Genomic DNA, 16,020 nt, shown 5'->3' on the forward strand with positions numbered 1-16,020 from the left:
AGCATGTAGTATGTTTTTTAAGCCTTTTGAATTACGGGGACATAGGCAGTGTCCTCATAAATCACCTTCACGTTGTAATACCTCGGCAATACCCATGTCATTATACAAATGTGTGTCCTCATAAACCACATAAACAAGCACACACACGGATCAGTGGATGCTCAGTTGATCCATTCAGATCTGGCTCTGTTCTCATGCTCTTTATGCCATCAGTTCTTCATGGAAATGAGTCTGTTTAAATGCTGTGCTCAGTGTCAGATTGGTTGTCGTGTTGCGTGCGATGTTAACGATCAGTCGCTTGTGGATAGGACATAAAACTCGTCTTGTTCGCACATGCTTGATTGCTAGACTGCATATGATGAGCTGGATTTAATAACTGTCAGCAACACACCTGTTTCTGAAGCATAATAAATGACTAACAGATGCTGAAACAATAAACGTTTTTATTCGCCTGCATCTGGGATTAAATGGGATTAAATCCAGTTCCTGGATCCTTGCTTAAAGTCAGTAACCAATGCAAACATGGATCATGCATATTAAAGAAAGTCAACAGTGAAAACAATGAATCTGTGTTTCAGATCTCAATGCCAACATTCCCTGTGGTGGTGAAGATCGGACACGCTCACTCTGGAATGGGGAAGGTATGAGAAAATGTTTGACTGATTGTGAAACCAGCTCTTCAAAAGGTGCATGTGCACGTGTTACTTTATTTGTTTAGTTGTTTACTATTATCGTTTTTGTGAATATTTCATTTCTGTATTTTCATTTTAGTTTTTAGTGATTTATAGTATTCTTTTGTCATTGTACTATGTGCTTTTGATTTAATTGGGTTACACTTTATTTTAGTGTTCTTAGTGTCACAGTGTAATTATACATTTAAGTACTGAGTAATATTAATTAGCTACATGTACTTAATATGTGGTTAGGGTTAGGATCAGGGTTTGGCTTAGTCCTATTTGCATGTAATTATGCATAATTGATTGTTATTATAATAGTAAGTACATGTAACATGTGTAACAAGGACACCTTAAAATAAAGTGCTGCCTTTTACTCTTTTTTTATTACTTATTAAGCTTAATTTATTTTTTATTAATAGTATTTTTAATCATGTTTTTAATAGTTTGTTTACACTTTATTTTGATGGTCTTCTTTAGACATTCTGTTAACTCTAAGTAACTTTGCAACTACATGTCAACTAACTCATGATTAATTTGTAAATGCATTAGAGTATTAGTAGACTGTTAGGTTAAGGTTATTAGAATTACTTGCAGAGGTACTCATAGTCAGTAGAATGTCTGTTGTGGAGCGTCAAAATAAAGTGTTAGCAGTCTACTAGTCTACGAATGACTCCTAGTTGACATGTAGTTGCACAGTTAACAATAATAACCCTGATGTGTACAGTTTTGAACAGAAATAAATCAAGTGTGTACATTCTGTGTACCAAATTCTGTTAGATTGTGAAATAATTTAATGAACTCCAAATTCATTAGGACAGTGTTAAGAACAAATGAATGCACCTGCGCATGTGTTGTAAACTAGGCATATGTTTTTGTGAGAAGTTCTCTGTGCATATACATGCTAATAATCCACACAACTATCAGTCAATGTCTTAACCAAGGCACTGTTTACCTGTTTTCCTTTAAAAGAGCCAATAGAGTAAGTGTTTAATACTTCTTTCAAAGCTGCTGATTTCACATAAATTACACACTTCACCCAACATATCCATTAATGAGTCTCAGCCCATTGATAACAGGACAACATATTAATGGAACATTGCCTTGGCAGGTGAAAGTTGACAATCACAGTGACTTCCAAGACATTGCGAGTGTTGTGGCCATCACTCAGACCTACACCACCACAGAGCCTTTCATTGATGCTAAATATGACATCAGGGTCCAGAAGATCGGTTCTGACTACAAAGCGTACATGTAAGTACAGCTGCACCGACACAGCTTACAGTTATAGACCTTCTATCTCAAGCTGGTAGACCCTCAAGTCATTCCTGATCCATGAAATGACAATTAATGGGAACTGAGGCTTTCAAGCTTCAAAAAGGATGCGGAAAATGATCACAAAAAAATCATAATATCTTATCATAATAGCAGTCTATGCATCTTCTGATGTCATACAATAGCAAATTATCATTTTCTGGTGACGCATTCCTTTGATAAAGATTGGTGAAATCGTTGCGCAGGCTGAATATGTGATACAGTATGTGCTGTGATTCACAGGAGAACGTCCATCTCTGGCAACTGGAAATCAAACACTGGCTCTGCCATGCTGGAGCAAGTAGCCATGACTGACAGGTGAGCACGACAGATAGACATGCTCTGGATGAACTTGCTGTATTGGTGCAGATCTTATTACTCCACCACTTGTCCGTATATTGTTGAAGCAACATTGTTTGAATGACGGATGTGCTACAAAAATATTGTGCTTTTGGGAAACAGTCATGAATAGCTAATTAATTTCTCCACCAATGCATTATACTATAGTAAGTTATGACAGGGTTGTACAGGAAACACATCCCAGATAGAATAGCTATCTATAGCTATAGAATAAACTATAGATTTGCTTCTGAATTTATTAGACACGTCAGTGTAGCATTGGAAAAGAAAACTGCACATATGCCGCCAAACGATACAAGCAAATGCACTGTGCAAATATTGTACATTAGTTGCTGATTAAATAAATAAATCAAAATGATCTGAGAGAATAACTCACAGACAGAGTACACATGCCGATTTAGCCAAGTGATCCAAATCTAATAATACATAAAGGCAATAATATCATCCTGGTTTGCCATATGACCAGCTGAACAACCTTGTTAGTGAAAAATTAATATTTTCTTCTTGCAAATAGTGAATTTCTATAAATATTGACCAGAGCAACGTAACCAAAAGATGAGTTCAAATCGCATGTGTAACATGAGCAGTACTGACAATTCTGTGAGAATAACACTGAGGTAGATCAGGATTTTGAAGCAGGCATTCAACGGGCAGTTCATTTTATAACTCAGCGTGAAGCGATCAGAAACCAGGAATTGGGAAAGTGAAAGCTCTTCTGTCCTGCAGGTATAAGCTGTGGGTGGACACCTGTGCGGATGTCTTTGGCGGTCTAGACATCTGTGCTGTTAAAGCCATACATGGAAAGGACGGAAAGGACTATATCACTGAGGTGAGAGCATAGTGACACAAGCACTGATTCAACCCACCTGACCTCTCATGTTATCGCATGTGAGCTGATAGGTGAAGATCAACACCAGACAATGTGTGATAAGTTTATAGTTATGAGAGGAGGCGTTGACCACAGTGACTATAGTGAGGATTGTGCCAGGACACAGACCAATGGGTGCGTGCCTTCTGAGGCTTTGCAGAAAACACATAAATCCTTGCCAATCCATTGTTAGGAATGCGAGTCAGAATTAGCAATAGTTCTTTGGAAGCTCATGCGAGAGAAGAACTCAAGTGTTTACGTTCTAAGGACACTCCTGTAGTTTTTCATTTCCTGCTAATATCCACACATGTGCAGGTCATTTGCTTTGCACTTGGCATCAAACAACAAACTTGGCCAAAAAATGTGGAAGAGTTTTCTGAAAATTCTGCCAAAAGCAGCCAGTAAACCCAGTCTCATAAGACAGGCGTCACTGGTGTGCTGTCAGCTCACAATGATTTGACCACAGTGTGTTTTGTTATAACTAAAAATAAATAGGTTTTGTTGTACTGGCATGACGTTTTAGAACTCCATCCCAGCCTTAAAGCAAAACCATTTTAAACAATATAACACATAACAGCCAGATAGGTTTATAGTCACGAGACTTTTAATTACATTACCCTATTAAAAAGCTATTTTTCAGCACCTGAATCCACCTTTTACTCCTAAACCTGTAAACCAAACCTCCTCTCAGCGATGACATAAAAGTACAGTCGCAATCTTGTAACAAAATGCACACAAAAAGTATTCTCGTAGCTTCGTAAAATTACGGTTGAACCCCTGATGCCACATGGATTATTTTACAGATCTCCTTGCTACGTTTCTGGACTTGGGAACATTTCAGTTGCATTTCTGTCTATGGAGGGTCAGAAAGCTCTCAGATTTCATCAAAAATATCTTAATTTGTGTTCTGAAGATGAACGAAGGTCTTACGGGTTTAGAACGACATGAGGGCGAGTAATTAATGACAGAGTTTTCATTTTTGGGTGAAGTAGCCCTTTAATGTTAGTAGTAGAAAACGTTCGAACTGCCATAAATCGGAACTGGCCAGTTGTTGCTCCAAATGCGTGATTGGCGATTGTCCCTTTGTTTTATTTTAGCCGATCTCTGTTCTGGACTTGCACACAAACCGTATTACAAGCATTTTCCAAAATGTCATGGAAATATTACAAAGTCTGTAAACGGGCCATTAACGAAGGCAAGAATGCTGAAGATGAACGCAAAGAAGCTCAATGTTCACGATGCTCAAAATGTTGGAAGAAAAAAACACGCAATACTTTTTATAGCAATTGCTTTTTTTTATTGCAATACCTTTTAAAGCAATACTTAAAATATTTGAAGGGTACATGCCAATATTTAATTTTTTTCTTTAATATTATTATTAGCATTAATAATTAACTGATTAAATTTTTTTTCATATGTGTCCCTGCAGCACAAAAGCAGTGTTAAGTCGCTGGGGGATATTTGTAGCAATAGCCAACAATACATTGTATGGGTCAAAATTATACATTTCTCTTTTATGCCAAAAATCATTAGGATATTAAATAAAGATCATGTTCCATGAAGATATTTTGTAAATGTCCTACTGTAAATATATCAAAACTTAATGTTTGATTAGTAATATGCATTGCTAAGAACTTCATTTGAACAACTTTAAAGATGATTTTCTCAATGTTTAGATTTTTCTGCTCCCTCAGATTCCAGATTTTCAAATATTGTCTGATCCTAACAAACCATACATCAATGGAAAGCTTATTTATTCAGCTTTCAGATGATGTATAAATCTACATTTTAAAAAATTGACCCTTATGACTGGTTTTGTGCTCCGGGGTCACAAATAGGTAAATAAAAATAATTAAATACTTCTATTTTTATTTTTATTTTTTTGCTATGGTACTGAAATTGGTTCTGAAAATTTGTTGTAATGAATAATTAGGAGGCTGATTTAATAGTTTTATAGTCATGGCCATAAACTGTATGTTTTTAAAGACTGCTCGAGAGAGGAAAATATTACTTTAGGGCGTGATCCATGTCTTGTATTTCTGCCATAATTAAATTACAAATGTCCTGGAAAATGATCACTGAAGAAGAGTGGGAACCCTGAAGCTGTGTCCTGACGCTTCTTGACACCGCTGTTTTTGACTTTTCCAGTGAGTGTAAAGTGTTTCAGTGAACGAGGAGTTAACTGATTAACTTAATCAGGATCAGAATGAGCTTTATTGCCAGGTGTGTTTACACATACGAGGAATTAGTTTTAGTGACAGAAGCTTCCACAGTGCAACAGAACGACACAAGTAATAGAACGAATAATATACAAAATAGACAATGTGCAAAATAGCAAAAACACAATATACAAAATAAACAAGTTAGTATGTAAAGTTCTGTTAGGTGCACATTTGAAATGTAAATAAGTATGTGTTAAATAGATAAATGTATAATAGTGTTGTGTGTTCCACGTTTATTATTACGTAAATGTGTCTCTCTTCCACACACAAAGAAACTGTACGGCTTCCAGATGAAATGTATCACTGATGAAACTGTAATCACTGCACACTAATGAATGAAAACTCCTGCTGTCCCGTCTTGTTTCAGGGAGACGGGTGTAGTGATGCTCAGGACTGCTGCACAAGCTGCAGTTTTTGGTGCTTTGGGAGTGGACGTTTACAATAATGAGACATTTCTTGATCTCGCAAGACAATAACATTTCTCAGAAAAATGCCTCATTTCCAACGCTTTCAGTACATTTATTTTGATGTGGTAAAAAAAGACAATATTTAGAGTTTCCATCATGGAAGGATGTGGTCATGATTGTTTTCTCCCTGTGGCGTGCCACAATGACAAAATCCTCTCATTGTCTCCAAAACGCACATCATTCTTCCTTTAGCTTAGAGATATTTGTTTATGGCCAATAATCTCATGTCAGATGATGAACTTTCATGATCAAAGCTTTTGTGTTGCTGTTGAAATGTTTTGCTTCATTATAAGAGTCTTAGCATGTTGCTATGGAAACTGTTTTCTATGTGAGCACAGTGAATGAACGCATCCTCGTTGAGTGCAGGAGCAGCACATCACACACTACATAGATAGATAGATAGATAGATAGATAGATAGATAGATAGATGGATGGATAGATCTTCCTGTGTTAATGCTGCTGTGTGTTTGGCTGTAGGTGGTGGGCTCGACGATGCAGCTGATTGGAGATCACCAGCTGGAGGACCGTCAGCTGATCACTGCCATCGTTCTGGCCAAGATGAACCAAGACACGGGCCGCACAACAGCTCGATCCCCACAGAGACCTCCAACCACTGTCCAACCTGCACAAGTACGCTCATCACACTCCACTGCTACAGCACTGCAACACTGCAAGAGACGTGCCAGAGGGATTTCACCTTCAAAATAAACATTCAGTTGTAGTGTTTCTAAGACGTGTTTGTTTGGTTTATGTCTCATATCTTTTTAGATAACTAGTATCACTCTCAGACAGGTTTGCTAAATAGTTTGCCAGGAAAAACCTGCTTAAAGTGTGTTGTTCCACATTATTAAAGTCCGTGTAAATCAATATTGAAAATGTGTTCCGAGTTTGTCACACCAAAGAAAAAGGTGTTATTAACCACCCAGCCAACTTTGAATGATAGTTCACAGTCTTTGTAGCATGTATCAGCAATACATTTCTAAGATTTATAATGTGTTAAGAAACAGTTCTCAGAATGGCCTTTAAACAGGCTTTAAGTGAGTCACAGTTCTAATGCAATATGGGGAGGAAGAACGATCTTACTGAAGATGAGAAACATAAACAAAAACAACTAATATTTAGCAAAAACTAAATAGAGATTATCGAACTGTCAAAAGATCTGTGAGTGATTTAGAGCACAGAAGAACTCGGTCACATAAAGGCTTATTACGGTAAGTTTCTGTCAAACACATTAAAAGGGCAGCTATTAAAAGCCAGAGTTGAGCAGCAAACAGGTTTTTGTCTCTCCATGCAGCACCCCTAACCAAAGCTCACAAACAGAAGCCTTTACACTTTCTTCGAAAAACTACTATTTGAATATTTGTTTTACTTGAAAACAAACAAGAAGGTATCCAGCCACACACAGAATCCAATACAGGCTGAAAACGTGTAGCAAAATATTTTTAATTTAATAAATTTCATCGTGCAAAAAGTGCAGAGCGCATGTGAATTAAAAACAAGTGGACACCTTGGAGCACTACAGTTTTTCTCTAGTTTAAATGTTTGTTTTGCTGAAATCCTTCTGATAATTTAGGACAGTATATCCCGAGATTCACTGCAACATTAACACACAAGAACTGTTTGGGGCGACCAGCTAAATAACAAATGCACAGCAAACTGCACAAAACATGCAAAAATATATGCAGTATTTTAACAAACAAAGTATGCTTATAGTATATTCACAGCTCTTTTGGGCTGCACTTGAACATAAAATGTAAATTCTGTCATCATTTACTCGCCCAAACTGTCTTAGTCTGTGCAATATAACTTCCAAAACATGGGACATCAATGACTTTAAATGTATGGGGGGGGGGTCACTGAGACATCTTCTTTTGAAAATCATACAGGTTTGGATGAGTAATTTTTTTTAGGTGAACTGTCACTTTAAATTTCTCCTAAAAATAGTTTCCGTGGCTGTTGTTACTCTTTCTGTCTAGTGTTGCCCCCTGGTGTGGAATCAGTGGAAATGCACTAAGACTGAAAACCATTTGAGTGTGTTTGTTTCTGTGTGTCTACAGAGCGCTGCCTTAAAAGAAAGCCTGACTGACCCCAGCAAGACCCTCGGCCAGCGGCCCCCTCCACAAGGTTGTTTGCAGTACATTCTCGACTGTAACGGAGTTGCAGTCGGACCAAAACAAGTCCAGGCAAAATGATTTCCACTGCCACAATTCCAGATACACGGTTCAGCCCACAATAAATCGAAAGCTCAGTTCACTGCTGCCGGTTGAGGTTAGGATAGTGACAGATGCAGTGGTTTGGAGCGTGTGCTCTTCAGAATCTGCCTTGACTGTGTCGTTCTCCCCTATGAAGTGTTTTTCTGTACTGTTCACTTTTCTGTCCTTGTTTGCTTTTGATGGCTGCATTCGTTTCCTTTGTTAGTCGTGTGGTTTCCAGGGTTGTCGCTGCCAGCTAAAGAACAATTCTAACTGTGCCTACGCAAAGTCCAGTGCTGTGGTGTCTCATGTGGTCAATATGAAAGATTGTTAACTTGTTTCAGTAAGGGTAGTTCCTAATCGTCTAGCTGAGATTTGCTTTTGGGTGTGTGCTGTAACATTTGTGTGTGCGTGCTATATGTGTGCTGTTTTGTTTTTATTGATATAAATGTAGTGTTTGTGGTTTTGCATGAGTGATGTGTTGTAAGTCCATGTGTTTACATGCTGAATACACAACACGTGTATTCGATAACTTTCTTTCTTTTTAAAAAAAAATAAGATTTTAAAGTGTTTTGAGTACTTGCAGCATGGTTTCTAAAGAGGCGTCAGAAGGTAGTTCTTTGGAATTGTTTGAAGCTGTCTTAAACATTTGTTTTCTCAAGGTTACCAAGAAGATTTTCTTTCAGCCTGATGAACTGTAAACAGATAACCACGAGGAGCCATACAACTGAATGGCCATTACATTCCCAACTTAAGCCAGTCAATTTTAGGATCAGGCTTAATGAAGGTTTCAGAATAGGTTGGTTAGATTTAGCAGATGAGTCCTTCCTCCCATGACCTCTCGACTGTCAGCTTACATTATATATCCTTCTGCGCAATACAAAACCTACTGTAGTGAAATTGTCAAAATGGGTGAATCACAAGAAAGTGTCATGTTAATATATCACCCCCAAAATCAAAAGAGTAAATAAACTTATGTTTTGCATAATGAAAATAAACCCTATTCTAAAATCATTTTTCATGATGATTACGGGGGTAAAATGATATCACAGCATATTTGCTGTACCACCTTTCATTTCTGACCATTTAAATGCAAAACACATTTGTAGTATTACACCAATTAGAATCACCACACAAATAATAGTAAATAAATACCAAAAAACCTCAAAGTGAAATATCTGGATTCATTACAGTAATGAGATTTTTTCATTTTGTTAAATGTTTTCTTTATCTTTTGATTTTTATGTGAAATGTGACCTAGACGTGTTTTTGTGACATTCACCGAAACAAGAAAGCAAATTTTAAGAGATCTCTTAAAATAATCTTATGACTGTTTACAGACCGATTTGAGTTTTTCTCTCACAGCCATCACCTGTGCGTCATGAATGCAATGCAATTTCACAGTATCGCTAGAGGACCACTTTTTAGCCATTCAGTGGAGTCACTGTTTTTTATGCAAAGACATTCAATTAAATAAGCTAATATAGTGATACAGATTTGGCCTTGACGTTTAATAATGCAATATTTCACAAACAATGAGCTTTTCCAGTTGTGAAGACATGATTCTTAGTGTTCTTGGACAAGACTGAATATGTACAAGAGAGATGTCTGGGGTGTTATCAGTGTAGTGCCTGTTCTGTATATTAATGCTTTTAACTGTTTTATCAACATGCAAGATGGTATCTATAATGTGTGAGAGGTATCTATGTTCCGAGTTTAAAATATGTCCTTATATTGCATGGGAAATGTTTACTCAAGTATATTTGCATGCATTACCAAAGAGTGGAAAAATCTGAAATATATTTTGTGTGAAAAGTATACCTAATGAACTCAATGAATGTACTCATGATTCTTGTGAAGAATCAGATCTCCATCGCTATATGCTGATGTAGCGTCCCATAGTGTGCTCTGACTTTATACCCATTGACTTGGGTTGATTAGGCTTTGCTGATGTCACTGCCTCTTTAAATCCAGTACTTGGGTTTCGCCTGTGATTACTGTCTGATATAGATCTAGTCTTTCCCCCTCATGTCCAAAGTAATAAAGCTCCCATTTCCCAGACTTACTGTTCTGTGTTACTGAATTATATTTTTGTTAGACTCATTTCAAATGGAATACCCTTTATGAAAGGCATGAGATTCTTCTGAGTGTCTTTGTAAACTTTCTAAAGGGTCAATCCCACTGTATGTTCATTTATAGTGAGATAGCAAGAAACATAATCAAGTATTTTTAAACAAACAAGCAGAACCACAAGACACACCTCGCTCACTAGATCATTACATAATTCTCTCTCATACTCAAGAGAACAAAGAATCTCCCACATTTTACCTGCTCCTGCATGTATCCCAATTGTCCCTTATGTTTGTTATGCACTTTATAAAGAACACTTTTTTTGTGTATAAAACGTATAACAAAGTATATCTGAAACAAGGCAAGGCAAAACATCCCAATTAAGGCCAGGGGTGAACACTAAAATATATGCAGTCTTTGTTTTAAATAAGGCGCATGCATCCTCTGGGTCTTGGTTCTTTTGTATGCATGATCTGTTGCTGTGAACCTGCAGCTATTACTCTTCACATCCACATCTATGATACTGCTGCAAGCTAACTGTCCCATCTGCTTGTTTAGAGTAAAAACTTTTCCTTTTGTTTTGTGGACATGACTATTCTTACCTTGGGCATTGCCCTTTGTATGGTTACTTTGGCCAGTCCTGGGGGCGCCTGACTTTTTTTTATCATAAATCATGCAAAGTTTCCGGTGCTGGATTTAAAACCTTCTTGAAAGCCTCAACGTGTAAAAATGTTATAATATGATGACTCTCTTTTGTACTAAACCTAGGGGGGGCAGTGAAACCCCAAGACCCACAACCTAAGAGTCAAGAGCCTACACCTGAGCCAGTCCCTGACCAGGAGCCTGTGCCCAAAGCAGGCCCCACCCCAACTCTACCACCCACCATGCAGCAGCCCAAAGCCCAGGCTCAAGCCACACCTGAACCCACTCCAGGGAAGCCAACGGAACTGCCCCCAAAACCCCAACCTCCCAAACCACTTCCCCCAAAGCCTGTGCCTCCAGTTCGGAGGAACTCCAAGCCTCAGATCCAACCCAAACCCCAGACCCCACCTCCCACCAAGGCCCAACCGAAAGCTCAACTGGGCGACACAGATCAGAATCTTGGGCAAACCCAGCCAGATACAGTCCCTGCTCAAGAGCAATCCCCAGCCAAAGGTCCTGTTAAACCCCCGTCACCAGCTAAACCTCAGCTCCAGCCTAAACCAGTGCTCAGAGAGCAAGTCAAACCTGAAGCCCGAACACAGACTACTGCTTCATCTGAAGCCCCTGTTAGAGCAACTGCTTCCCCTGCACCCACCCCAGCCCCGGCCCAACCTACCCCAGCAAAGCCCACTCAATCTCAGCCTCCTGTGGAGGAACAGCCTGCACCCCAGCAGAAGTCAACCCATCCTCTGTTGAAGTAAGCATCTTTTCACTTGGAGATCATTTGCTGCAAGGCATGTCCATTTGAGCAAGAAACCGTTCTAAGGGCCACTGTCCTGCAGAGTTTAGCCCCAACCCTAATTAAAAACACCTGAACCAACTAATCAATGTCTTCAGACTTGCTAGAACCTTCCACGCAAGAGCTGACTGGAGCTAAACTCTGCAGGACATTGGCCCTCCAAGAGCAGGACAGGACACCACTGCCCTGCACTAGGGTGCTTCTCCTGGAGAAGTGGGATAAATCCCATATATGCATGCTATACAAAATGCATACTATATGCTAGTGGTGGTAAACATTAACTTTGACATATAAAGTAGCCAGTATGCCTAAAGCCCAAAGTGTACTTAGTTTTTGTATGTATATGCGTACAGTCGAACACTTAGCCTTTCAAAGTATACTCCATTTGATGTTGTGCGGGCGGTCAACACATGCGCTCTTAAAAGCTTCATCCATGTGCCGTGTCTGCTCTATTTTCCCCATAATTTATAACTGATAACAAATATTTTTTAACTGTTTTTAACCAAAGCTGGGTTATCCCATAACCTCTTGCTCACAAGTGCTTGTAAATGCAGCTGTCTGTTGTTGTTGTAGTCTCCGCTATTTTGTTGTTGTTGTTCTGTCTCTTTAAATTAGTTCTCTACAGTGAAACAACAGCCTGGGCCAGTGTTGCCACCTTGTGGAACAACTGATTACTGCAAAACAAATTCAATGCGCATGTGCAACCTGCACGTACAAAGTACGCATGGTTATAAAAATCGAGTGGTAAGCGTACAGTACATGCATACTATTCTGATGGCGAAATTTGCATCATGCACACTGTACGCTGTCCCTCACGAACGCGTAAAAAATTATGTACACTTTCGAAGAAACAGTGCAAATCAGTTCTCTTGCATATCAAAACCTTTGACATACTATTTTCAGTGTACTACCCTGTTGAAAAAAACAGCATATGTTTTGAAGCATGGCAGCTGGTTTGAGCTGGTCCTTGATTGGTCCTCAGCTGGCCCTGAGCTGGTTATGAGGTAGTCCTGAGCAGGAGCTAGTTGCTTAGGACCAGCTTAGGACCAGCACATGACCAGCTTAAACCAGCTCAAACAAGCTATCATGCTTCAAAACATACCTAAACAGCATCTGCTGGGGTTTTTTTCAGCAGGGTATGTTTTGGGACCCGCTAATCATAACGTAGCATAGTATACTGTATAGGACGGACAGTATGTGAGTTGGAACGCAGTCCTACCTTCCTGCAGGGATCAGCTCTGCTCCACCAAACCTGCTTGTGCTTTTCCATTGAAATCGAATCCTATGATTGGCCTGGTTCAGAGCTGCAAACTCTGCAAGAAGGTACATCTCCATGATTGGGACTGAGTTCCTCTGCCTTCAACACCTTGCTCTCGTGTTCATTGCACGACTACCCAAACAAAGGCGTAACTTCACAGATGATCTACATCTGCCTTTTGCTTTTCCCATTGTTTTGCAGCAAATCCCAGTCCTTGACCAACGCCTTCAACGCCTTTGGCGAGACTTTCCGCTCCAGCAACGAGGATGAAGCTAAGGCGGAGACCATTCGAAACTTGCGAAAGTCTTTTGCAAGCCTGTTCTCTGACTAATGACAAAACCCTGGAGCCGAAAGGTGGCCAGGCACTGGAGTGACAGATATGCATCCTGGTCTGAGGTTAATTCCATGTAGCTGTGTACATTTAACCCCTCCTCCCAAGTCTGCTGTAATTATCTGAGTGAAGGTTAGAGTGATGTACAGTGATTGTTTCCGCGAGATGTTGGTGTTTACATTTTTTGAGTCGCTCTGCTCCGAAACACTGGGATTTATATGAGGAGGGAATGGCTCTTAAGCAATCAGTTACAGGAGGCTGGAGTATGCTGAATTCGTCTATAGCCCCTCGATGTTGTAGCTGTATCATGGTAGTGTGTTTTCTTTACCCAGAGACAAATATTTGTGACTAGTTTCCCTTGTTTATCACCTGTAGTGTGTGTGTGTGTAAGTACTTGATGTGTTGTAAGCATTAGCCAGTGAGCCACCTCGGAATCTTTATAAAAGCACTTTCCTCTTCAAGTTTCCTACAATAATCAATGCTTGGACTGGTCGGTTTCAGTGCAGTGGTGGGATTTCAGTGGAACGCCTGGTGTTTTAGCGCCATAGCTTGCATCCAGCACTTATCAACCTGTCAAAATATTCATGAGTGCCATGTTTAAAGTATCTCTGCATATTGTATTGTACTGTATGTTTAACATCTCAGGAGTTTAATTTGAATACATGTTTATTCTGGTGTCACACTGTTCATGTTGTGTTTTCGTTGTGCACAGTATTATTGCTTTGCATGACCCGGTGATAATTGTTTTCTCTGTACAAGTGTCAATAAACACGTGGCGCATCATTCCACTGACATACCGGCGTGCTCTGTGCTCCGTTTGCCGTCTGCCCATTATATGTACATTCAGCTGAAGCATCGAGTGGCCACACGTACTGTTGTGCATGTATTTGTAACCTTTTTGCAGTATTTGTTTGTTTCTTCACATTTTAAGAACCAGAGGACCCAATCAGTAAGTGCAAACAACAATGCCCTAGCCATTTGGTTTTCAAAAGGTCATTATGCTTTGGGGGAAAAAATCATGATGTATTTTTCATGTACTTTGTGACAAATAAAGCTTTAATCTCATCTGAGCGATGGTAAAAGTGAGCTATTTATAATATGATTTGCCAGAAGGTGGCAGTAGATGACTAGTGTTTTTGCTAACTGTTTATGGTTAAATGGTTAATGGTCAGCCTATGCCATCATAGCCCACCCAGAAACCCAAACTAACACCATTACACAAAATATGAGTGGGGGGGAAATGTGCACCTTGAACTGCCTTGGTTAATAGTCATTAGCACTCATCTGACACCAAAATCAAGAGCTACACAGGTCCGATGATGATGCACATCTACATTCCCATAAAAACATAAAGGGACAATGCAAATGTCTTCAAAACTATAATTCAACGTTCAATAATATATTAAATGGGATGCATGCATGGTATCAGTACGTAATTATAATCCGCTAATGACTCTAATATGTACACACAGCTCTGTCTTTTCTCTCTCAGTGGTTTTGTCCAGTCATATGATTGATGATGTTAGAATCTCTCATTACGTCAAACCTCTTTCCACATCTTTATCACACATTGTCTGATCATGTGAAACAATGTTCTGTAAGTTATTGCTATAGGTACAGTGGATTTCAAAGTGCAGCAGAGGCAGAAAGGTTCTATGATAGACAGAGGGACAGTGAGAGAATCTGCCCACCGAAGAGACCTGGTGTCATCTCAATTACAAACAAATACGATTTAGGTTCACTGTCTGCCTTACTTCCTCATGTACTTCAAACGAAACGTTTACAAGCTATTATTATTTTACATCTAGCTGTACGAATTTCCCAGGATCGATCAAATGCTAAATCACCAGTTTTAGCGCTTGAAGCATTTTTCGTGATCTCACCGGGTGCTGGCAATGTCAACAGGTGGAGTAGCCTAAACTCTGCAGTGCACGCTTACGCAAACTTGGCGTAACGCAGTTAGTTTGGCACAGGCTTCTTGGGCTCTTCCTATGGCAAGCCGTTTTAACATTTAATCTGTAAGCCGTACTAGTATCTATTTTCATGGTACTAGTACCTATTTTTTAGATACTAGTATCTTTTCCATTAAGTACTAGTACTTATTCATTAGGTACTAGTGCTTATTCTTTAGCTACTAGTGCTTATTCTTTAGGTACTAGTGTTTATTCTTTAGGTACTAGTGTCTTTTGTAAAGTTACTAGTACTTATTCATTAGATACTAGTACTTAATCATTAGATACTAGTACTTATTCCAATAGTGACTAGTATTTAATTATACCCGCATTGCTCCATGTGTTCCAGAGGTGTTCCTGATGGGAGGAGAAACAGAGTGGAAGTGTCTCAAACCACACAGAGCAGTCTAACTAGACACGATCGGAATTTCAGGCATTTTCAAAAAATCTTTTGGAATATTTAGTGAAAACTTCAAAGTATAATTTCGAATCTGAGTCATTTTGGGCATTATGCGGATTTTTTTATTTATTTTTTTATTGGCCATCATAGGTAGCTTTTTACGCAATCTTACAGACTGTGTTGAATCGTTAGTCACATTTAGAACAGAGTTTTACAATCGTGTAGAAATACTACAAATCTACATTATGTTTTAAAATATAATTTTACGCATCTAATCTTTATGCAGCCTATTTATGTTTTTCAATTTAGCGATTTTAAATATAGACCTTATTATAGACATTATTGGGCACGTATTATTGTGTGTGTGTGTGAGTGTGTGTGTGTGTGTGTGTGTGTGAGTGAGTGTGCGTGTGAATGTGAGTGTGAGTGTGTGTGTGTGTGTGTGAGTGCGTGTGCGTGTGTGTGTGTGTG

General features: G+C 39.0%; 1 protein-coding gene across 1 annotated transcript; it reads left to right on the plus strand.

Annotated features, from left to right (window-relative positions):
* Window positions 1-453: 453 nt before the first annotated feature.
* Window positions 454-14,187, plus strand: LOC107571222 (synapsin-1-like). The gene is made up of 9 exons (XM_016257528.1): window positions 454-503; window positions 579-641; window positions 1,786-1,928; window positions 2,232-2,306; window positions 3,075-3,177; window positions 6,383-6,535; window positions 7,963-8,029; window positions 10,936-11,566; window positions 13,068-14,187. Exons 1-9 carry the CDS (start codon window positions 468-470, stop codon window positions 13,195-13,197), a joined length of 1,401 nt encoding a protein of 466 aa, XP_016113014.1. The 5' UTR covers window positions 454-467; the 3' UTR covers window positions 13,198-14,187.
* Window positions 14,188-16,020: the final 1,833 nt, after the last annotated feature.

Source organism: Sinocyclocheilus grahami, unplaced genomic scaffold, assembly GCF_001515645.1.
Source record: "Sinocyclocheilus grahami isolate Dianchi unplaced genomic scaffold, SAMN03320097.WGS_v1.1 scaffold1566.1, whole genome shotgun sequence".
NCBI lineage: Eukaryota > Metazoa > Chordata > Actinopteri > Cypriniformes > Cyprinidae > Sinocyclocheilus > Sinocyclocheilus grahami.

What these genes read in the sequence shown, in the direction of transcription:
- LOC107571222 (XM_016257528.1), top strand. Translation starts at nt 468, where the DNA reads ATGGGATTAAATCCAGTTCCTGGATCCTTGCTTAAA. An exon ending in TTCCTGGATCCTTGCTTAAA is followed by an intron (nt 504 to 578) that starts GTCAGTAACCAA and finishes TCTGTGTTTCAG; the next exon opens with ATCTCAATGCCAACATTCCC. An exon ending in TCTGACTACAAAGCGTACAT is followed by an intron (nt 1,929 to 2,231) that starts GTAAGTACAGCT and finishes TGTGATTCACAG; the next exon opens with GAGAACGTCCATCTCTGGCA.